The 22,319-nt window shown below is 43.2% G+C and overlaps 2 protein-coding genes across 2 annotated transcripts in view; one reads left to right on the top strand and one right to left on the bottom strand.

The window, feature by feature from the left end:
• Positions 1 to 166: 166 nt before the first annotated feature.
• PDCD5 (programmed cell death 5) lies at positions 167 to 5,382 on the bottom strand. The gene is made up of 6 exons (XM_069026561.1): positions 5,302 to 5,382; positions 3,528 to 3,568; positions 2,311 to 2,372; positions 1,784 to 1,875; positions 1,487 to 1,558; positions 167 to 1,114 (listed from the first exon to the last, which is right to left on the bottom strand). The coding sequence occupies exons 1-6, from the start codon at positions 5,365 to 5,367 to the stop codon at positions 1,067 to 1,069; spliced, it is 381 nt and encodes a 126-aa protein (XP_068882662.1). The 5' UTR covers positions 5,368 to 5,382; the 3' UTR covers positions 167 to 1,066.
• Positions 5,383 to 14,824: 9,442 nt separating this feature from the next.
• The window catches only part of LOC138116839 (neural-cadherin-like), a 61,377-nt gene continuing 53,882 nt past the window's right edge, over positions 14,825 to 22,319 (top strand). Inside the window, exon 1 of the mRNA XM_069026591.1 lies at positions 14,825 to 15,848. Within this exon, the coding sequence (XP_068882692.1) occupies positions 14,825 to 15,848 (1,024 nt within the window). The remainder of the gene's footprint in view (positions 15,849 to 22,319) is intronic.

Here is a 22,319-nt window from a genome sequence, read left to right as displayed (position 1 = left end):
CTCAACAAGGATGATTAGTCTGAAGAAATTTGGCACACTCAGGGTATTACTAAAGACATCCTAACTACATACACAAAGAAGCAAAATGCCCAGGCTAGACCAAATGAAACAAAAATAACAACTGTGTAATATTTTTAACTCCAGACAAGATGAAAAACACACCCACTGGTGCTCACTTGAGACAAGTTTATTCTGTTGCAAAAACACTGCAGTTGGAATCGTACATGATCCTGTTAAATTATGTCAGATAAGGGGGTTGTGGTGGGAGAGTGTTTATCAGCACATTACAGTATGCATCCTACTGATTTCCATAACCATATTCTTGAATAAAGGTACAGCACATGTTTGGTTTTACTTTATGCATGCAGGAGTTGCAGAGTTTAGGAAGATGGTCTTTTTTTTTTTTTCCAGGTAAGAAACACTCCAGCCATTTGATAAAAGTGGAGGTAGTTGTAAGAATACACAATACCAAGTGTCTGAACAGTGCTGTGTATTACACAGTTAACTTGCTTTGTTTGAGAGAGCTCAGGAACGCACAGGGTAACATTTCTTTACACAGACTGCACGATAGGAACCCCCTGGTCCAAACACTATTTTGATACTTTCATTTTTAAATTTCCAGTAAAGACTTGAGAGCCAGTGAATGACTGGACAGGCATCCTTCAGGGGCTCAGGGAGTCTCCTTTCTAACACTTCTGTGACAGAGCCTGGAGGCAAGACTTTAAACTCTCAGTGGCTGTTCCCTGCTTCTCACTTGGCTCCTCCTGTGTTTTATCTCCAATAGCAGCAAGTTAAGTGTGTGCAGTGGCTGAAAGCAGAGCTTACAGTGAGTAAGGGGCAACAAAACATTCATGCTAATGAAGCCATGGGGAACCCCACACTGCTCAGGCCTCTTATACTACAAAAATTTAAGTTATAAAATCCCCCTTCTCAGATTTATTTTACAAGTTTGTTGGCCTTTTATAATAATAAAAAAAAAGTCAAGAAGCGTAAACATTTTCAGATCTTGCATTCTGCCTGCTAACAGCATTTTCCCAGGCTCTCGTTTGGCAGCCTTACAGTAGTATTAATAATCATCCTCTTCATCAGAATCCAGTACTTTCCTTCTGTTGAACTAAAATGAAATACATAAAGTGAAAATTGAAGGGTCATGGTAAATCCAGGCTGCCACAAACCTTTCCCACTCCATGCAGTGGTGATGAAGGCACTGCCTGGGGAGAACATCCACCCCCATTCCTCAGCTCCCACCCCAGGCCCTGCCTGGCCCAGTGGGACAGGACAGAGCTGGGCCAGGCTCTGTCACACACCACACTGGCCCCAGGGCAACTGCTGCACTTGTTCCTGTCCATAGGACTGCTCTGATGGAATCCCAGCACTCACCAGGGCAGGGGAGAGGTGCAAATACAAAGTTCCACCCTGAACTGGTCCCATATGTGCAATTCTGCTGCTCTACTTTATAACATTACATTTAGGAAAGAAAACTTACCTTCACTGTTGTTTTCTTTTCTGTTTGCTGACTCACTTTTTCAAGTATTTCTATCAAACCTTGTTCCGATACCTAGGAAAGCGAAACAAAACATGGATAAACACACTCTGAGAGATGCTTAGTATCAAACAACTGAATCACAATTTCCCTTCTTACAAAAGGTCTTTGATGGAATTATAGTCTTTAGAAGCTGTTTACAGTTAATTTAATTTACATCTATTACAGACATCTTTTTTTTTAGAGTGAATTTGGTTTAAAAACAAATATATGTGAGAAAGAATTAGGAAATATACTCACCTTTCCAGCTAGCTGTCCAAATCTTGCCATCTGTATAAGATAATTCTCGACTGCTTTTGCTTTGTCTGGTTTCACAAGTGCTAAATTGCTTACTGCAACAAAAACAGGCTCTGTTCATTTGGGTTTAAAACATTCTCAAATACCTTCATTAGTAACTAAAAAGTGAGAAATGTCCCTATGAAACCATCTTCTTTGTGCCAGGGTCATGAAATAAATTGAAAAAGGCATTTTCATTGATGCCAGGTACAAGACAGTTCTATTTTACTTTTAAATATTTGCTCCTGATTAAACCACTTTGACTCTCAGTATAATTCCTTCTACTAATTTAAAAAAAACCCAAAACATTAACATAATTCAGATACCCATTAGCCTCTCCCTTTCAAATTCTGATATTGCTGTCTGAAAAGCTGCAAGTTTTATCTTCTCAGCAACAATAGTATTTTTCTAGTCTGGCCTCTGTACAACACACACTTTTGGGGAGTCCCTTATATGAGTACTTTTTATTAGAAAGTTACTTGGATACTCACATCTTGCACGAGCTGCTTGATCAAGAACTTGAGCTAAAATAGTATTTCTTATCTCTGCTTCCCTGCAAGGAAAAGTGAACCACACATTGAAAGTGGGATTTCAAACACCTAAAATAACATGCACAAAACAGCAAACTACAGAAGACTTTTGATTCATCAAAGTGGCTTCTTGAAGTCACTGCAAACCTTACATTTACAGGGTATCTTTTACAGCATGTCCTGTCCTGGGCAGCTCTGTGTAGGCTGAAATTACACAGGTAGCAACATCTTCCAAGAAATGAAGGTGCAGTTTGATACTTACACCTTCTCACTGCTCATGATTATATTTGAAGAGACAACAGCTGTGCTACCCTTTAGATCCTGCATTTATCCAAGTGGAATTCACCCTAAGGCAGTGCATGGTAGAGCAGGCCCAAGGACTTGGCCATGCAATTCCAAAACCAAACCAAACCTCATTTATTATGTGTTTAGAATTTTTCACCAAGTCTCCATATATTTACAATATTTGACAGTAAGTATCTGCAAAATTGGAGCTTTAGTTTATGAAACTTTAGTCAATACAAAGTTGGATTGTGCAGTCAGCTCTTCAAACATTTGTTTTCAGTCCTTCCCTTAGCACAAATACTGAACAGTGGTTCCCACACTAAGCTCCAATATAAATCATTTTGTTTCAGATTTTTAACTGCAATAGATATCCCAGAAAAATCAAATCAACTAGGAAAGGCTCTTCCCACTGCAATAATAGCCCAACCCAACCCCAAACTCACCACTAACAAAAAGCACCAGTTTGGGAGTTCTGCCAGCCTTCAAGACTTGGATCATAAACTCCTACCAAGCCTGAAGAGGCAAGGATTCTGCCTTCCAGAAGCAGGTGACAGTGGGAGGGATGATGCTTCCCCAGACCATCCTATTGTATCACTACAGGTCACAAGGTTACTGAACTCAGGCAAGTCCCAAGTGAAAATGAGCTGCTGCTGCTTCCTCATCATGCCCTCCCACCCCAGCAGGCTCCAGGCAGTATAGTCATAGCATGGGAGCCACACCAGTATCAAATTCTGTGAAATCTTTGACATTTCAATTCCTTTGTTGGTGGTTTTCCCAGCAACAAAAAAAATGTGGGGCATCATTCCAAAGAAACTAAATAATAAAAAAACCCAAAGAGTAAATGATTAAAAATTATTGGATGCAAGACCAAAATTCAGTAGCCTCATTTATACCTCTGTTTCGCTTCCTGTTGTGACGGATCAGCAGAAGGATCCTGAAGGAGGAGATCAGAGTGAATATCACAATCCAGAATCATTCCACACAGGACAGTAAGTTAAAATATTCCAGCAGCGTCGATGGAAGCTAAACCTGCCTGCTAAACCCGCCTGACCACGGATGAGATCCTGGAAATGGGAATCTGCTGCCCTAGCAAATAAACATGCCACACTCTGCTTTCCACACAACACAGTAACGCCAACAGCGGGGTGAGTGCTGCTCCTGGGTCTGTCCACAGACTCCTGTGGCTTTGGACAGAAAGAGGCCTTCCCCTTAGGTCTGGGATAATGAACTTCCCCAAAGCCCAGAAAACTGACAAAAGCATTATAAACCCATTAGAGTAAGTTAAGGATAAGTAAAATGAAACTTAACACATTGTCAGCGTGGCAGCTGAAATCACAGAATCACAGAATCATGGAATACTCTGAGTTGGAAGGAACCCACAAGGATCATCAAGTCTAACTCCTGAAGCCAATGAAAAGTTAATGAGAGGGGTTCTACAAGAGTTGGTTCCTGCATTAAACACTAGTACATATGAAAAATAAAAGGGGCAAACTTCCAAGTCCCTATTAGTGATGGCTATTCAGAAACAAGTTAACAAAAAAAGGAAAAAACCTAACTTTATATGGAATCAACACCTCAGATTTTACAGGTAACATTAAAAAGTGTGAAAGCAGGACAGAAAAACCATACAGGAAATGGGGCTGGTCAGAGGTAGGGAAGATCCTTCACAAGAACATGAAATTGACACTTCATATAAACATCTCCAAGGGGTGTCAGAGGATGGTGTCCATCTCTTTTCAGTGGTGCCCAGCAACAGGACAAGGAGCAATGACCATAAACTAAAGCACAAGTTTCACCTCAACATGAGGAAGAACTTTCCATGGAGAATGGCAGAGTACTGGAGCAGCTGCCCAGGGAGAGTGTAGAGTCCCCTGCTCTAGAGACATTCCAAACCCACCTGGATGCGTTCCTGCATCACCTGCTTCAGGTGACCCTGCCCTGGTGAGGGGTTGGACTGAATGATTTCCAGAGGTTCCTTCCAGCCCTAACAATTCTGTGATTTTGTGATTCAGCTCTAAAAACTGAGATGGCTGGAAAAGCTAGGAAGGTAATCGATGGAATAGTGAGGGGTCGGAGAGGGAACGCTCGTGTGCCGAGCCTCCCAGGGCAGCGGCAGGAGGAGCGGAGGCAGGTGGTGGCAAGGGACGGGGCTGCGCTCAGAGCCGTTCTCAGCCCAAGCTCCGGGCACGGCCGGACCTCTGCCCGCTGCCCCCGGGCTCGGTCACGCAGAGGCCTCTCCTCCTCCCCTCCAATTCCCGAGGGGCGCCGAGGGGCGCCGAGAGCGGGTCGGGCGGAAGGTCGGGCGCTGCCTCACCCCGTGCCCGACCCTGATCCCCCCGCTCCCCTCACGCCGTGCTCGGCCCTGATTCACCCCGCTCCCCTCACCCCGTGCCCGGCTCTGATCCCCCCGCTCCCCTCACGCCGTGCTCGGCCCTGATTCACCCCGCTCCCCTCACCCCGTGCCCGGCTCTGATCCCCCCGCTCCCCTCACCCCGTGCTCGGCCCTGATCCCCCCGCTCCTCTCACGCCGTGCCCGGCCCTGACCCCCCCCGCTCCTCTCACGCCGTGCCCGGCCCTGATCCCCCCGCTCCCCTCACCCCGTGCCCGGCCCTGATCCCCCCGTTCCCCTCACCCCGTGCCCGTCCCTGATCCCCCCGCTCCCCTCACCCCGTGCTCGGCCCTGATCTCGCCCAGCCGCCGCTGCCGCAGCGCCTCCAGCTCCTCGTCCGCCATGGCTGAGGCCTCCCGCGCCAGGCACTGCCAATCCACCGCCGAGCGCTGCCCCGTCCCGCCGCGCCCGCGCCAGGCGAGGCCAATCCACCGCCGATCCCCGAACCCCCTCACCGGAGCAGGGGACACAGGGGCACGTCTGGGTGGGTTTGGGATGTCTCCAGAGAGGGAGACGCCACAGGGAGACTTCCTCCCTGGGCAGCTCTGCCACCCTCAGTGTAAAGAAGTTCTTCCTCATGTTGAGGTGGAATTTGTGTTTTGGTTTACCGCTGTTGCTTGTCGCCCTGCCGCTGGGCACCACTGAACAAAGCCTTGCGCCATCCTCGTGAAGATACTGGTACGGATTGATGAGATCCCCTCTCACTCTTCTCCAGGCCTAGGTCTCACAGTTCCTCCTCATCAGAGAGATGCTCCAGACCCCTCGTCATCTTTGTGATCTCTGCTGGACCCTCTCCAGCAGCTCCTTGTCTTTCCTGAGCTGCCCGTCTTTTGGGAGCTGCTGGCATGAGGAGCCGGAGCGGGGCGGGGTCCCACAGGAGCGCTCTGTGTGTGAGGGTGCGGCGGGACGGGCACGATCCCGCTGAGCTGATGGAGCACCGAGGCTTTGCCGTGTCCCTTTGTGCCAGTGACTGGTACAAATCACCATGGACTGGTGGCCTGGGCCTTCCGATTTCCTCTAAAAAGCAGCAGTGGGGACATGATTTGGTCGATCTCCCAGGGGTGCAGCAGGGAGTGGCGCTGCCCCAAGCTCTGCTCAGCTGGGGCTCCCCAAAAGTGCCTCCCTGTGCTGAGCCCACCTACTCCCCAGTTCTTCCACAGTCGGGAACTGGGACTAAAAGACATCCCGCCCCTCACCCATGGCCCTGTCTCTGGAATCGAATAGAAAAAAAACCCCGAACTTCCCCCAAAAGCTGACAAAGGTACTGGCCTTCATCAGACTGGATACAAAGTCACTCTAATAGCGTCATAATAGCAATGAGAGTATTACTGGCACACCCATTTAATGGCTTCAATCACGTTAAAAAAGTAACTTCGACATCTCAAATTTCAGCCTTCAGTGTTGGTCGGTTACACTTTCTTACTAAAGTCTGGAGGTTTTCCAGTCGTACTTTAAGATTTAATTTTACCGAAGAAACAACACCAAAAGGTGTTCTATCAGGATGAATAAGCTACAAGTCCCTTAAAGCAGGGCTAATAAAGATATATTATCAAATATTTCTGGTCTAGTTTTAAAAACTAACAAAATGTGTCAAGTGCTAGTTCCTTTGACAACTCTTGCAGTGAATGCAGACAAAAATAGTGGAGTTAATTTTCTTTGGATCTTTCCATGTCACACCCTCCAGTTGGATCATAGGAGCCTATCGGTCCTGCCTGAAAACCTTGCATCCATCCTCGTATTCTGAGAAGCATGTTCAGACCAATTGAAAATCAGGGCCATTTCGGGAGCACTTTTTTAGCGGCTCTGCAGGCAGGATTTGGTTTGTCCTTCCCCAGGGGCAGCAGAGGGAGCCCTCGTTCTACACAAGAGTATTCGGTGCTCATCATTAAACCAGAAAACAAAACAAAAAATTTGTTGGGTTTTTTTTTTTTTTTTTTTTTTTTTTTTTTTTCGCCGTGCAGTATGTTCTCCCAGATGAAGGTTTAATCTCTATCGTACATCTCTGCTGCTGTAAATTCATGCTCCATTATACCACCATATGCTTGGCTTCGCTCAGAGAAAGCTGCAGTAATCCTAATACTTCATCTCGCTTTATAGATATTTGTGTTGCGGGTTTCACTGCATATTGTTTGCTCACACACTTTAAGGTTATGTCTTAATAAGTTGTTTTGGATGAGTTTATTAGCAGGGAGCTGGCAGTTGATGAGTTTTTGTGTTTCGAGAAGGTGTCGTTGTAGTTATTGTCAATTACAGTACGAGGCTCAGGAAGCAAAAAGGGAGTTTGGTTCATCAAAGAAATCTGGAGACAACAATGCTTTAGGTTGTATATCATCTGTGGCTCGTCAGCTGTCTGGTTTCTTTCTCAGCTGTTCAGGGGTATAGATAATTTCCTCTGAAAACGGGGCAGCTCCTAATGTGAAAGTATGAAAGGATAGACCAAGGTTTTTGAGAATCAGTTGACTTGTTTATAGTGTTCAGAACCTTGAGTTGTGATGCAGAAATAGTGGATTCCCGAAAGTTCTAGACACATTTGACATATCCACAGAATTCTGTGTGCCATTTATATTGATGAAGGATGGTAAACAGAAAAGAGATGCTTTAAAAAGACTGGTTTTTCTATTTTTTACACTTGTACTCTGAATTCTTTAGGAATATCAGCTTTCAAAGATACTCAGTATGAGTTGGTTTGCAAATAATAATGCACTATGTGTACATTAGGAATTCAGCAGAGCTATCAGGACTACTTGAGATACGTAAAAATCTCCAGGAGATCACTTTTAACAAGCAGGATCTTTCACTAGCCCTTTGAGACTCAATTTTAAACAGTAGAGGGCTCAAGAAAAGCTGCTGATTTTTTCCCCCAAGGTTTTAATCACTATAAATGGTGTCAATAGTTACTTTAACCTGGCTGAAGCCATTAATGGGATTTTTATTGCTATATGTATGTTTTTATGCCTTAATTTTTAAAAAAACATATGTGTTAAATGTTTTTTTCTTTTGCTTTATCAAGTAGAGCATGAAAGCCTTTGAGTTTTTCAGCTAAAATCTTATACTTTGGGTTGTTCTTTCTCCTTCTGTGTATTGTACTTGTGCCCATGGGAAGCAGCTGTGTGTAATGAGCTGGAGCACAGCAAAGCCAATAAAACAGGAACTCTGCATTATCAGCACATATATGAAGTGAGGGTGGACTGTGGCTTAAACCAGTTTCCTGTTTTTCTTTTGGAATTGTGATATTTTCCTCTGATAATATTTACTGTACTGTTAAATTTCTACAAGATTAAGCACTTAGTCACTTATTTGTTGGTTTGGTTAATGAGGAATGTTGACTGTATTGTTTTACTGTCCCTTAAAGACTTTTTGCCCATATTTCAGGTTCAAAGTAGGAATTAACTTGAACGGGACAACTGTGTTGACAGTTTAGGACCATTGCATTCAGCTGAGCCAATTAAGTACTGCCTGTAAGAGAAGATCAGGTTTGTCCTTCTTCCTTAGCTCTCCTTGCAGCTGAACATTGCTTGTTCTGAAACACATGCTCCCCAGCTCCCAAAAAAATATCTGAACTATGAATTATAGAGAGTAGAAAATTTAGAAATATCTAAGTTAAAAGGAAAGCTGTTGCAGTTGACAGTAGTATTGTTTTATTTAGTAAAATCAGATATTCTCACATTTATAGGAGTGTTCATTTAGGAGTTTTATAACTGTTGCTACATCTGGATGTGGAAGTTTACCCTTGTTACCCGCTGGAATTACTTTTTGCTTTTTAAAAAAATAAAAAAACCCCACCCTGAAATAAGCCCTTCCATATTCTTTGAACTTCATAAATTTGAAGCAGGGCTCTATTTAAAGATACTACTGTGCAGAAAAGAGATGTGTTAAGCCAGCAGTTCTCTCCTGGTATTATGTCCTTGCTTTAGTAACAGACATGAACTAGTGCTGGTTTTTTACTTATTTTTGGAAATGACACAAGTATGAGATGCACTAGATTTTTTAAAATTATTATTATTGTTAAGTATTGCATTCCAACTATTAAATTTTGCTGTAGCCTGTGGAAAAGTGTCTGCTTTAGATGGTATGGAACACTATTGGTTCTAAGTATTTATTTAAGAGCCCATGGAATCAAAGATGCACATTAAAAATATTGAAGTTACTCACTTTACCTCACTGTCTGTCTCCCCTTTAGGGTACTGTTTCACTGAAATGGAAAGAAAGACAGAGGAATAAATGGAGGGCAGATTTCACAGAAAGCTAGAGAGGGAGGTGATCAAAAGACTAGAGCTGGGAGAGGAAGGTGAGGCTGGGCTAAAAAGTAGCTCTTGTTCATGTTTTACTTTATTTTTTTGTCTTTGCTTAGGTCAAGGCATGGTGAGAAGGCCTGAGGTGACCCTGCAGAGCTTTGGCTGTTCCACACCCCCACGAGCTGTTCTAGGACAGGGGAGTGGAGCAGGACAAAAGTGAATATTGTAACTTTATTATGAGGAAAGCAGGGAATCTGCTGCCTGAACAGTCCTTTATCTGCAGTTATTTCCAACAGAGTTAAACAAGAGGTGCACTGACTGCCTTCAGCTTGTCTCACCACACGTTCATATCACGTGAAAGATTAATTCTTCACAGAGGCATCATTCCTCACTGATTCCTTGGGCTGTAGAGACAATAATATTTTCTCTGTATCCCCTGTACAGCAGCCATAAGTTTTGGTTTCCAGACCTCCAGCATTAATATGCTTGAGTATTTTTAACATGTAAGAGCACAAAGTGTAAGTTAGATAAATCAGAATATTAGTTTAGGTTTATATCACTGTCAAGCTTCTTTAATTTTCAAAGATGAAGATAATTACTTCAAAGGTGGTTTCTGCCCTTGTTGGCAGTATATTATACCTTATTACTGACTAAACCAGAGTATTTCTTATAATTACTGTTCTGACTGACACCTTTGCTAATTGTGATGTACAGTATAAGACACCTCAAATGAACCTGACACCAGTGCACAGCACTGTCACACTGCTGGTAGTTAAACAAACGTTCTTTTCAAAGGATTGTTTATAGAAGCATCTTGTCACTACCTGTCTCTTAAAAGTGCTCATGTGTGATACTTCAAAGTTTGCTTCCTTCTACCTAGGACCAAACCCCTCTCAAACCCAGGAAGTCTCTATGGAGGAATGTTACACTGGACACTGGATCTAGGTCAGTCCATCTGGCTTTCAGAGCTACTGACCTTGGCAGATGTGGGCTCCCTGATTTTGTAGCAGTTGTCTGCTCCAGAGCCTGGAAGCCTTCACATCCCAAGCCATAGGGCTGCAGTCCAATGATGTGTTTCCCAGAATTGGGGAAGCTGGAAGACCACGTTTCTCAGCAGTCCTTTTGGCCAGATGCTGAGCAGCTCACCAGAAGCCTGTGTGGCTAGGCAGAATGGAATCAGATATATTTTCTTTGCCAAATCTGCACATTCTGACAATGTAAATTGTTCTTCTGATTAGTTCTGCTGAGGTAAAAACAGTTTGGGTTTCACACAGAGAAATGGGATGACCAAAACAAAAGATATTGAAGTTATGGAGAATTATGCTTGTAAATAGGAAATACAAGGAAGAATGAATGGATTCTTTATGTTTACTGCATATATACAAATAATTGAAAAAAATTGGAACAATGTTTACTAAGATTTAGTGTTGGGCATATGTGTTTGTTGTGTTTTATGTATTTAATGTGAAAAGAGCAGTCTGCTTCTCACACAGACATTTTATTAAGGCAATTATGGGGGTGGAACATAGTTTTGAGAAAAATGAGTGTTTAGAGAGTAGGATGAAGTCATGCAAAAATCATTATTTAAAAAAAAATAAGTTAAATTACATTTTCTGTGTCAGTCCTGTGTCAAAAAAACTTTATCATGTGAAAACTCAGGAGTTTAAGAACAGCTTTTCTGTAAAGGATTTAAAACTGTTTACTGATATTATTAATAATGCATTTCTATTGGTAAGCAGTAAGGCACCAGCCAAGGAAAACAGAGTATACCTTTAGAGTGTGATTCAGTGACAACTGATCATGACTGTGTTGTCTGGTTTCAACACACCTCGGGTATCACTTTTTGATATGGCTGTATAGCTGATTTAATTTGATTGTAAGTCATGTAGGAGGTGTTTCTGACTGCATAGGTATGTCCATTTAGGTACATTATTGTAATAAAAACATTTTTTCTAACCTTCTTGGACTTGTATATAGCACACTATGTTTAACAGCAGAAAGGGTCTTCCAGCTGGTTGAAATAAACTGGAAAGTAATTGTTATAAAATACTGAAAGATACTGAAAATGTCACTAGCTTTTCCCTTTTGGAGGAAGAATTCTGCATTTAGCATGACAGAAGGTGTTTCTTGCACTCATTTCAGCGCTAGATTCCAAGAAAAAATAGTGACTTATAGAGAGAAAGCTGCATAAAGAACTAGCAAGGATTAGAAAACAGCAGCTGTACTTCTGAATAATTTAGGTTTAATTTGCAAAATTATACAGGAAAGGATTATCACTTGTACTTGCATTTGAGAAAATGGAGCTACAAGTGTTGTTACAAAAAGTGACAATGTACAAACCATCTAAAATCGCATGGGGGCTGTTGTGTCACTTTGGGCTGGATGCTGCAGAGCTGCTTGCCAAGACACTTGTAGAATCCTGAGTGGGGAGTAAACAGTGTAGGAAGAGCTTCCTTTGTCTGGATATGCAGCAGAGCAGAGTCCTTCCTGAAGGTTTAGACTTATGCTTGAGAGGAATGTCTCTTGGGTGCACCTGGTGACATATACAATGTCTTGCTCCACAGGGGTCAATTAATTCTGTTATGGTTATATATTTAAAGTTATTTATAGTAAAAGATCCTAGGGGATTTCCAGCCCCTTTCTTCTCCTGGAAACCCAGCTATTGAGTATGTGGCAGTCAAGAGCACTTACTGCTTCAGGCATATTTGCCTTTTGATCAAAAGCAAAGTTGACTGTCCCACTTTTCCCTAAGCCATCCTGCTCTTCATCTACAAGGTATCTGTAAACCAGGAAGAATGCCTTGTTCTTCTCTCCTGCCTCAATATTGACACTGCAGTCCCATAAAGTTAAGGCAAGATTCTCCTCAGAATGTTTCCTGCTCATATTTCAGAGGCACTCTAATTTGTAATCTGCAAATTCTGCATCAAATGCTCATCATGATGTTTCTGTAAGTAATCATGTTTGTATATAAACCAGTAAGTTACAGACTTACAATTCAGTAATTATCAAACATGAATTCATAACCCTGGCAGAGATTATGATTTTGTCTTGGCCTTGCCATCACCTGGTCACACAGGTGAATCAACAGCAGGTTGGTTGTACTTGATGCTGTGTGAGACCAGGAGATACCTGTTGTCATGTGAGATCTCTGGAAACGATGCTCACCTGCACTCCAAGCTTGCAAGGATCTGTGCAGCCTGTGAGTCTGGGCAGGAGATTTATTCTCAGGTATGTAGGTGTATTCTGAGGGTTGTAAGTCCTGGATTTTACAGAGAGAAAAGAAGGAAACTTCAAGTTACTGTAATAAAAGATGCATAAAAGAAATTCAAGGCAGGACCAACAAAAAAATTCTTGCTTTAATGGAAGAATTGGTGCATCTTGACAAATCCAAAGTTAGAGGGAACAGAAATAAAGGGAGTTTTTGTAAATGGGAGAATGGTCTGGAACATTCAGAGAACCTTGATGGAACTTCAGAGAGTGCTGTTCAACAGTCAGGAAAAGGAAGCAAATGATGTGTGAAGTTTATTACATTCTAGATCTCAGCAAACTTGTGAAGTAGAAGCCCTGGGGAGCTTGTACTGTAAAGCCACCATGGTCAGGATTTCTGGAGATGGGCTGAAGTCAGAAGGATTCTGACTATACAATATCCAGGACACCAATTTAGGTTCCCACTTATTTGCAGAGTGGGTAATAGGATTAGAGAGTCTCAAGTATTTATCTACAATTACTATAGGGCAGTGAACTGTTAAAATCAACATGCTTTTATTTTTTTAACAAAAAATGGTATAAAGTCTCTATTTTTTTCTAAAAAAAACCCTTGTGCCATCTCCCAGTTTCCTCTCTACGTGCTGATTAGAATAATGTAGGTTGAATTCTGCATTTGAAATCATGAATGAGGTTCATCTTTAGTCTGTTAGGACCACATGTGTGTTTAAATTACTTATCTGTTGAACTTCTGATGCAGAAGTGAAAGACCTTACAAAATATAGTACTGTTCCTGGTATGCTTTTAGAGGGAAATCCTATTTGATGTAGAAAACAGAACTCACTAAAATGATCTCACAAAATGGTTTGATCAAAACCTGATCAAATACTAATTGTAGATTCCTTGTAGTATCCTACTAGTTAGGAAACTCTTGGGGAAAAAAAAAATCCTTTTATCTTGAAGCCATGTAAATATTTGTGACAAAATCATGGGTTCTTCCCATCCCATTCCATTCTTCATTGCCCTTTGCTCTGAACACATCCACAGACCTCACAAATTTTCTATTTTAAGACCAAAAAAGAACCCCCACAAAAGCACTGAAGATAACATCCCATATAGGAGCATGCTTTTATACAGACATTTCAATGGGAGGCATAAATGGAGAGAATATATTAATTTGTGAAGCTGATGATTTGTATCTCCTTAATTGCTTGCAGGATGAAATGGAGAAGGTCACTCCGTGTTGGTAATAGTAGAGCACTTGGATTTTTCATTTTGAATCTTTCTACTCAGCCTTCCATAGGCTTCCTACTTGATCCTGGACTGCTAATTCCCCAAAAAAGCAACCAGTTTCTCTAAAAGGCTTACAGAAAGGTACAATTTAATGTTTATGAACTTTTTCACAGTCTTGGGTGGGACATATAAGGGAAACACACAGTTTTATAAGAAATATAAACATTATTCAGTCTCATGAAATTTGAGTAATGTCACTAATATGGAGTATATTTTATTATTTTGCTTTTCTTTAATCTCAGAATGATTCTTAATCTTAAATGATTCATGTACTACATAAACATAGCCAATTCCCATTTCATACTGTTTAACTTTATTCTTGAAAGCACTGATCTGTTTTGAAGAGGAATTCCATAATCTAGTAACTTGTGCTACAACATCCCTGATTTTTGTAGTCATGGTGAAATTTAGTTTTACTGGGTTTTTAGTTTTACTCCAAAAATCCAAACAGGCAAGAAAATGTTGGATTATATTTCTTTCTGGAGTTCACCAGAAACATTCTTTAGTTAAGCTACATTTCACCAAGAATTTTTTTACCTTCACAAATCGGGAGGTATTAGGGAACTGATTAATTGTGACCAAAGATGTGACTTTAGGTCAGTGACAGCATTCAAGTACAAGCTGAGCGCAAAACTAGCATTTTAGAATAGGTAGCTGTCTACAAATCAACAATAAAATGTTTTCAGGGGACACCGGAGTGCTGGGAGAGCCTGTTTGACATGTGACAGACGGCAGGACATCACCTGTGCACTGATGCCCGCGGCGGGTGGACGAAGAACTTGTCTGCTGGGGAAGGTGGGGCGCTGGAGGAGGCAAAAAGAGAGGTAGATTGTTACATCAGCGAGATAATTTGGGCAGCTCGCCCCGCGGGGACATCCTAAAGCAGGCGCACGGGACGGCTCATTCCGCGTGAACCCGGGCCGGAGGAAGACGGGAGGGGGCGGGAGCGGCCCCGCGTGCCCCGGCCCCTCCCCGCCCGCCCACTGCGGAGAGCGGCGGGTAGGGCAGGGCCGGGCCGCGCTGGGCAGCGCCGCGCACCCGCCGGCTGCCGCTGCCGCTCGCGGCCGGCATGGGCCCCCGCGGAGCGTGGCGCGGAGCCCGGCGCGCCGCCGGCTGCCTGCTGCTGTGCTGGGCTCTGGCCGCCGCCCGCGCCGCCCCGCGCAGGACACCCTCGTTCGACGGGCACGTCGCGGAGAACCGCCCGGCGGGCACGCGGGTGCGCGGGCTCAGCATCCCCCTGACGCGGCTGGGGCCCGAGCCCTGGTGCGCCAAGGTGCAGGGGCGCCGCTGGCACCTGCAGCTGCTGGGCGAGGGACACTCGCACTTCCAGGTGTCGCTGGACGCGCGCACGGCCCGCGTGTGGCTGCGCACCCGCCGCCCGCTGGACCGCGAGGCGCGGGCGCTGTACTCGCTCCGCCTGGGGCTGTGCTGCAAGCGCTGCGCGCCCCAGGGCGCCGCGCCCGTGGAGCTGGCCGCGCTCACCGTGCGCGTCCTGGACGACAACGACAACGCGCCGCGCTTCGTGGGCCCCGGCTCCGCGCAGCTCCGCGTGGAGGAGACGCTGGCGCTGAAGTCCGAGGTGTGGCAGGCGCGGGCCGAGGACGCGGACGCGGGCGCCAACGCGGAGTTGCGCTACTTCGCCCTCCCGCGCAGCGCGCACTTCTTCGTGGTGCCGCGCAGCGGGCGCGTGGTGCTGGTGAGCTCCCTGCTCCACCTGCGCGCTCCCATCCCGCTGCGCCTCTACGCCCGGGACCGCGGCCGGCCCGCGCTGCTCAGCGAGCCCCTGGAGCTGGAGGTGCTGCCGCAGCCCAAGCGCCTTCCGCCGCCGCCGCCGCCCCGCCGCCGCCGGGCCGCGCTGCCGCCCGCCGCGCCCCTGGCGCTGGCCCTGCCCGAGGACGCCCGCCCGGGCACCCGCCTGGCCACCCTGGCCCCCGCGCGCTTCGCCTCCGCCTGGTTCGAGCTGCTGTCGCCGCCCGTCGAGGAGTCGCCGGTGCGCGTGGAGCGAGAGAGCGGCGAGGTGACGCTGCGCGCGGCCCTGGACAGGGAGGCGGTGGCCGCCTGGGAGCTCGTCGTCCGCGTCCAGGAGCGCAGAGGTGGGTGTGAGACAAAGTCGTAGACGACGTAGTGGTCTTGTCCCATCAGGGAGTCGGAGAACAGTTTGTCCCTAAGTGACAACAAGCATCTAACTGTGGTTTAGCATCAGGTGTCATACACAGTTATGTTGTGGAGTGTAGTTTGGGTCTTTTAAATCTGGAAATCATTAATATTAAAACACTGGAGGTGACAAGAAGTATTACGTAGCTTACGGAAGGTGTACTGTACAACTGTGTGAAAATGCTTGGAGCAGTAAGGTGTCAGTAGAATTTAAGTGTTTCATGGGTTAGAATTCTTAGTTGTTAGTGAGTGGTTGAGGCACAGTATGTTAGATATAGCACGCTTCTTACACACAGGTGTTTGTTATTAAAATGTTCCCACAGCTCTCCTTCTGTAAGTGCCTAACTTGAGGCATGCAGCTGAAGCCACTGAGTTTTGAGTCACTATTAAAGTTGAGCGTGTTTGACTCACAAGCATGATGTGGGTTTTGCAGGACTGGAGCCTTTATGTTTAGGTAGCTGTTATTTTATAAAAGCACCTCACGAGTTCAGTGTGCGCCATTAAAATGGCATATCTGTGACATAAATTGTCATTTTTCACAAGCTCTTACTCAAGTTAAATGGAATAGCTAACTTCATTTACTGATTACACATACTGCTTTTAAAAATTATCTTTTCCTTTTTAATTGTCATCGTGGTTAGTATTTTTTTACCTATGAAAATACGGATTAGTTTAAGCATATTTAATTTATGAATGGTGGATATCTCTGCATATTCACCATGTCTCTTTTTTAATTTCATGTTACTTCTGATTGTAACAATGTTCCAAAGTTTCCAAAGAATGAGTATTCTGAAGAAAATCTTGTCAGAAGAAAGAAATTGGTTGGCCTGATTTCATCTTGAATAGGTTTAGGAAGGGTTTGGCATTATGTGACTTCTAGTGGTTGTGAAAACGATTAACTTCTCAGCAGTGCAGCTGCTCAGAGTGATTTCCCTTAGCCACAGAGCAGCGCAGGCGGGAGAGATGAAAAGCTTCCCACGCGATTCCTTTCCCTTATCGCGTCTGTTTCCTGACTCAGGGGCAGCCCATAGGAGTGAGAGGCAGTTTATTCCTCGGTGTCTGTGAAATCCCTGAGGATGCCTGCAGGGTTCTAATTAGTGCTGACAGTTTCAGTGACATGGATACTTCTCCCTGTGAAGCAGGCTACATCAGCAGCTCCTTTCGCTCGGGTCCTGAGGAGCAGCTCTCAGATCCTTCTCTCGTTCCCTCTGGGGTTTTGTCGTGCCTGTCGCTGTCGCGTGTTGGTGTCAGTCACTTGCGCTGGCTTTGTGCTGTGCTCCATCTTGAGCTTTGGCTGCACACCGAGAGCTTGATAGACCAATTTCCAAAACACAGCACTTTTCTGTGTCCCATACCTGCTCCTCAGTCTTGAGCAAGGCTGCCTGCCAAGGGGAATGTCATTACTCCGAGGCAGTGACAAAATCCATCGGGTCAATCCGAGTGTGCTGCTGGGATGTTCACCCACTCTGTCATGTAGCTCAAGTTCCAGCCGTTTGTTGGTGTCACAGTTCCCTCTGTCAGGATCAAGAAGATGTTGTTAGAAAAGTGGTAGCTAACCTTGCCCCCGGTTACTGCTGGTCTCACCTTTGTGATGTTTTTTTTTTTCTCTTATCTAGTCTGAATATAAAATTCTGATATTGCCTGGAACAGAGCTTGTCATTCTGTCATGCCCGAGATTTCACTTCCAAGGCAATGCTTGCTAATGCAATTCAAAAAAATCTGAAGCAACTTTTAATTTAATTCCAGGGATTTTTTTTTTTCTCCTGTCATGTAGTTTCACTAAGTAGTTTGGAGTGTTTTCCACTAGCCTGATAAGTTATTGCTGGTAGTATGTAGTAGTAAGAGAATAAATCTCTAAGAAATATGTAGGACTAAGTTCTGACTCTGAGATTTAGGTAGACAGCAATTAATTGTGGACAGTCCAGATGCCATACTTTAGATAGTGGTGATTTGAAGTTTCTTGGTTTAAAGGAGACTAAATTCAAAATACATCTTATTAATACTATTATTTTCATCAGTTAAAGCTTAATAATGACTTGATACCTTCAAAACTCAAGTTGCAGAATACTTATATATTCATTTTATAGGAGTTAAAATACATTTAACATAATACTTTGAAACAGATTTAGAAAGTTCTGTCTCTCTCTTTACAATCCAAACTTCAGTAATCTGAGAAAAGATAACCAAGGGGAAGGGGTAGGAGAAAGATGCCTAGCATAACTACGTGTTTTACTTAGTCTGAAATAGATGCAGAATATTGCAAAAGCTCCAGGAGAAAACAGTATTTACAGAAGTGAACTTTCAGGGTGAATTTAAATGTGGAGATGGCTACACCGAATTTTGTAGTGAATAAAAGTGCAAGTTCATGTTCTTTCTCCAGTTTATTTACTTTGCTTTTAACATTTGTGGTCACTTATTTTGCATTATGCTTAACCATAAACATTCCAGTAGCTGTGGTTTTCTAGTATTAGAGCTTATGAGATCAGATATCCATTTATGTTCAAGTGGTATAAAGTTGTATTAATTTCTTCAGGTTTTTTTTCACTTTGTCCTATTCTTGCTGCCTGGTAACTGAGAACTGTAAATGAACCAATAATTAATTCTGTCATTACTCTCTTCTCAACCCAGGCACTGAATTCAAGGATAAGACAAGATGTTTAAATACTTCAGTATATAAAGTCTGCCCTCTTTTCCTTTATCTTTTTAATGTAGTTTCTTGTGATTAATTTGTAATGTGCACTTCATTATCTACAGTAGCAAAGAGTGCTTAAAAGCATTGTGCCATAAGTGGTCCTAATGCATGTCTAGGAACAAGTGTTGATTTTTTTTTTTTTTGGACTGATGGAGAATTCTCAAAAAAGTAGCAAGAAGATGGGTAGATGGTAATAAGACAACATTGAGCAGTTTCTTCCTAGTTTGTGACAGCCCCCATTCTTTAGTTCATAAGATGGACTGCGTTGGAGGTTCAGTCCTGTTCCTGAATTAACTTTTCTTTAGAGCAGTCCAAGTGGCATGTAACAGGCTGTGTGTTTGTTTATTATTTGCCCTTCAGCCAAAATAGACTTTTAAATACTTTTCTGTTCATCTTGATTCTGTCCTGGGTAATCAGCACAGCAGTGTGTCCAGGGCTGGTGTTCCAGATGCAACCAGACCCTTAGCATCTCCATATCCAGATATCTTCCACATGTACATGACAAGGAAGGGTTTTCTCTCTCTGAGTTATTGAAGGTATGAGTTAAGTGAGCTCACTCCACTTGGCTTGGCAAGTAACTACCAATGTAACAAACTCTTCACTACCTGGAGTATTTCTTAGTAGACCATAGGCTTTGTGCTGATATATGTTTTCCTGTGTCAGGGGTAGCTTTGAGGGGATTTTTCTGTATGAACAACTCTTCAGCATGCAGAGTAGAGGTTTTTTGGCAAAGCTGCAGTCGAGCTCTAAGATTTTTGGTAGTGATTTGCACAAATTACTACTATAATTGTGTGTCATTACCAGTGCATTACATGCTGTGGTTACTTTGTGACTGGACATATTTTGGTTATAAATGTCATGGTTTTTTTTTTTTTATGTAGATGCCAAAAATAATCCTTTTAAAATCCTTTGAAATAACAATTTTGTCTGTTTTACTGCTATAGTAAAATTATCTGCAATCTGCAGAGGAAATAGTATGTTATTAGGTCTGTTTATTCACAGTGTATCTCTGTGGTTATTTGATACTTTGTAGACTTTGTTTTATCATAGTTTTTGTTTTCTGGAGGCAGTAATTAGTCACTAGAAAGTAGCAACAGAAAAATCTGGACTTGTAGTGCTAAGTGCTTTTTAAATGGAATGGGTTCTCCTGTGCCTGTGGAGAAGTTTCAGAGCCTGGACAAAAGAGGAGATAGTGCCTTAATTGGTATCTCAGCTTCAGGTGAGCTCTTATCCAGCCTAGATTTGAACACTGCCAGGTTGGGATCATCCACAACCTCCCTGAGCAACCTGTTCCAGTTTCTCACCACCCTCCCAGTAAAAGATTTCTTCCTAACATCTAACCTAAGTTTCCCCTCTTTCAATTTGTACCCATTACTCCTTTCTGTGTCACTGCAATTCCTGACAGAGGGTGTCTTTCTGGCTTCCCTGCAGGCTCCTTCAGGTACTGGAAGGGGCTGTTAGGTTCTGCCTTGGAACTGGACAGAAAAATCAATCTCGAGAGCCAAAACCCCTTGAAATTAAAGTATGGCCTGGTAGTCTTTGCATTTTTCCTAATTAGCAAACATTTTATGCAAAAGAAAAGAAACCAAGACACAAACTTTACAACCCCAAACCAAAGGGAAACACTAGGAAAACCTCATGCATTAGTTTGAGCCATGAAATGCTAAATAGAATTCCAGAATTTCAGGGCTTAACATGTTTTTTGGCACATGGTTCTTGAGGAGGAGATTCCTCTAGTGACCCCCCTGATCACTCAGCCCTGAGTTATAGTCTTCAGTTAACCTTGCCTGGAAGGACTCATGGTTATGCTCACGTTTTTTGTGGCATTTCAGGATTTTATGCCATTCAATTTATTGGGACACAATTTATTCTTTGCAAAAGCATAATGCTATTTTTAAGTTTTTACTCAGTGAGCAGAAGGTAAAATTTCTTAGACTGTCATACACATTAATACTTCAACATGGGGTACCATTTAATTTGAGAAGGAGCCATTATTATTCCATTAGTGCTTGGGGGAAGTGCATTAAAGATCCCACCTCTCTAATCCTGCTGTCTCAAGCTCCCTTGACCTTACTTGATCCATGGGCATTAGTTTAGTAATCTCCTGTCGTTCATTTTTTCTTATCAGGGGATTCACTGAGGGTGATGTTTGATGTGCCTTCCAACAGTTAACAGCAGTCACTTGTATTTTTAGTATAGTTGTCCTGTTTAAATCAACACAGAGAGTGGAGATACCAGTTTTAGTAATATTTTCACCTTGAAGGATTTCATGCTTGGAAGTCAAGGATCATCTGTTTTAATTTCATCTGAGGCCTTAGTCCCTTACTAGCTGTATTGATTCTGGGGGGATCATCCCTAAGAATTAAGTAGCTTCTGGGTGATGTTTTGCCTTTTACATTTCTTATTACCTCTTTCATGAATTACAGCTGTTAACAGTTACACTTCAAGCTGAGCTTAAGTTGAAATCATCATCTATTATCCAGCAGATGGGTTTCATTAAACTGCAGTGGGTTTCATGCAATTAAGTAAAAAAAAAAAAGTATGTTCTGTGTGCATTCAGAATAGCTATGGGTGTGTACACGCTTGGAATGTTACTGATTTGTGGTAGAAAGGAATGTCCGAGAAAGCTGTGGAGCACCATCTTGATGTTTGATCAGTCTGAATGTTTTCAAATTATCTGCTCTCTATTCCAAGCAGTCAGATTAAAGTGAGACTGCTGTGACTTGAACACCAAAGCTGTTTAGATCTTCTGGCTGTTTATCATCTCAAACATTCAGTTTCTGCAAAAGAAACGAACTTTTTTTTTTTTTTTTCTTTTTTTTCCTCAATATCTAACTAAATTTCAGCACAAATGTGACAGTTTGATAGAACTAATAAATTATGGAACATACAGGCCAGGTTGGATGGGCCTCTAGTGGAAGGTGTCCCTGCCCATGGTAGGAGGTAGGAATGAGATGAGCTCTAAGATCCCTTCCAGCCCAAATCATTCTATGATTCCAAAATGATCCAAGGAAGAACAGCAGGCTCTCTTGGTGAGGCTACTGATTGTGGTGGCATCTTTACCTTTTTTTTCTTTTTTTTTTTTTTGCCTCCTTGCACAGGAAAGACTGCAGAGAAACAAGCTGGATTCTCCCCAAGAAATTCTAAGGGAAATTTCAAGAGAACTTCCCATCTTGGAGTAGCACAGTAGCTGCTCCTGCTTTAGCCACGTGCTCTTCTTATGATAATGCTTCTTGGCAATCAATAGTAATTAATTAAGACACGTGTTTTGTTATTTAAGGAGTCTGTTGTGATTATGAATTTGCAGTCATTATTTCACATCTGGGCATGCTTGGTTTCTCTGACTGCCACACTCTGATTGATGCCACCCTGGGAAGTCCCTGATAACATGGTTATCACCTTGATGTCTTTTAATTGGTTATTTATGCTAACATCCTTCCTGCCATGATCACTGAGCTCCTCTGATGCTTTCTTTACTTTTGTTTTCTGGTTTGCTTTAACTTCTATTTTAAAAGCCATATGATGGTAAGGAGCAGAGATGTGCCAGACTGTCATTCTTCTATCTGCAAAAAAGATGAGGCATATTAGGAGGGAACGTGGGCTGTCCCCAGCTTGAGCCCATCAAAGTTATCTCTTTAGAAGGTTTATGTTTTATGAATGAGCTAACTACTGTACTTAAAAGTAGCCCATCATATACCTCAGGAATTTTCAGAAATGA

Source organism: Aphelocoma coerulescens, chromosome 11, assembly GCF_041296385.1.
Source record: "Aphelocoma coerulescens isolate FSJ_1873_10779 chromosome 11, UR_Acoe_1.0, whole genome shotgun sequence".
Classification (NCBI taxonomy): domain Eukaryota; kingdom Metazoa; phylum Chordata; class Aves; order Passeriformes; family Corvidae; genus Aphelocoma; species Aphelocoma coerulescens.
This window is presented reverse-complemented; position numbering and strand designations above follow the sequence as displayed.

Coding starts and splice junctions, on each gene's coding strand:
- PDCD5 (XM_069026561.1), bottom strand. CDS start 5,367: ATGGCGGACGAGGAGCTGGAGGCGCTGCGGCAGCGGCGGCTGGGCGAG. Junction 2,373..3,527: donor CAACAGGAAGCGAAACAGAG/GTATAAATGAGG, acceptor TTTTCCTTGCAG/GGAAGCAGAGATAAGAAATA. Junction 1,115..1,486: donor AAAAGAAAACAACAGTGAAG/GTAAGTTTTCTT, acceptor ATTTCATTTTAG/TTCAACAGAAGGAAAGTACT.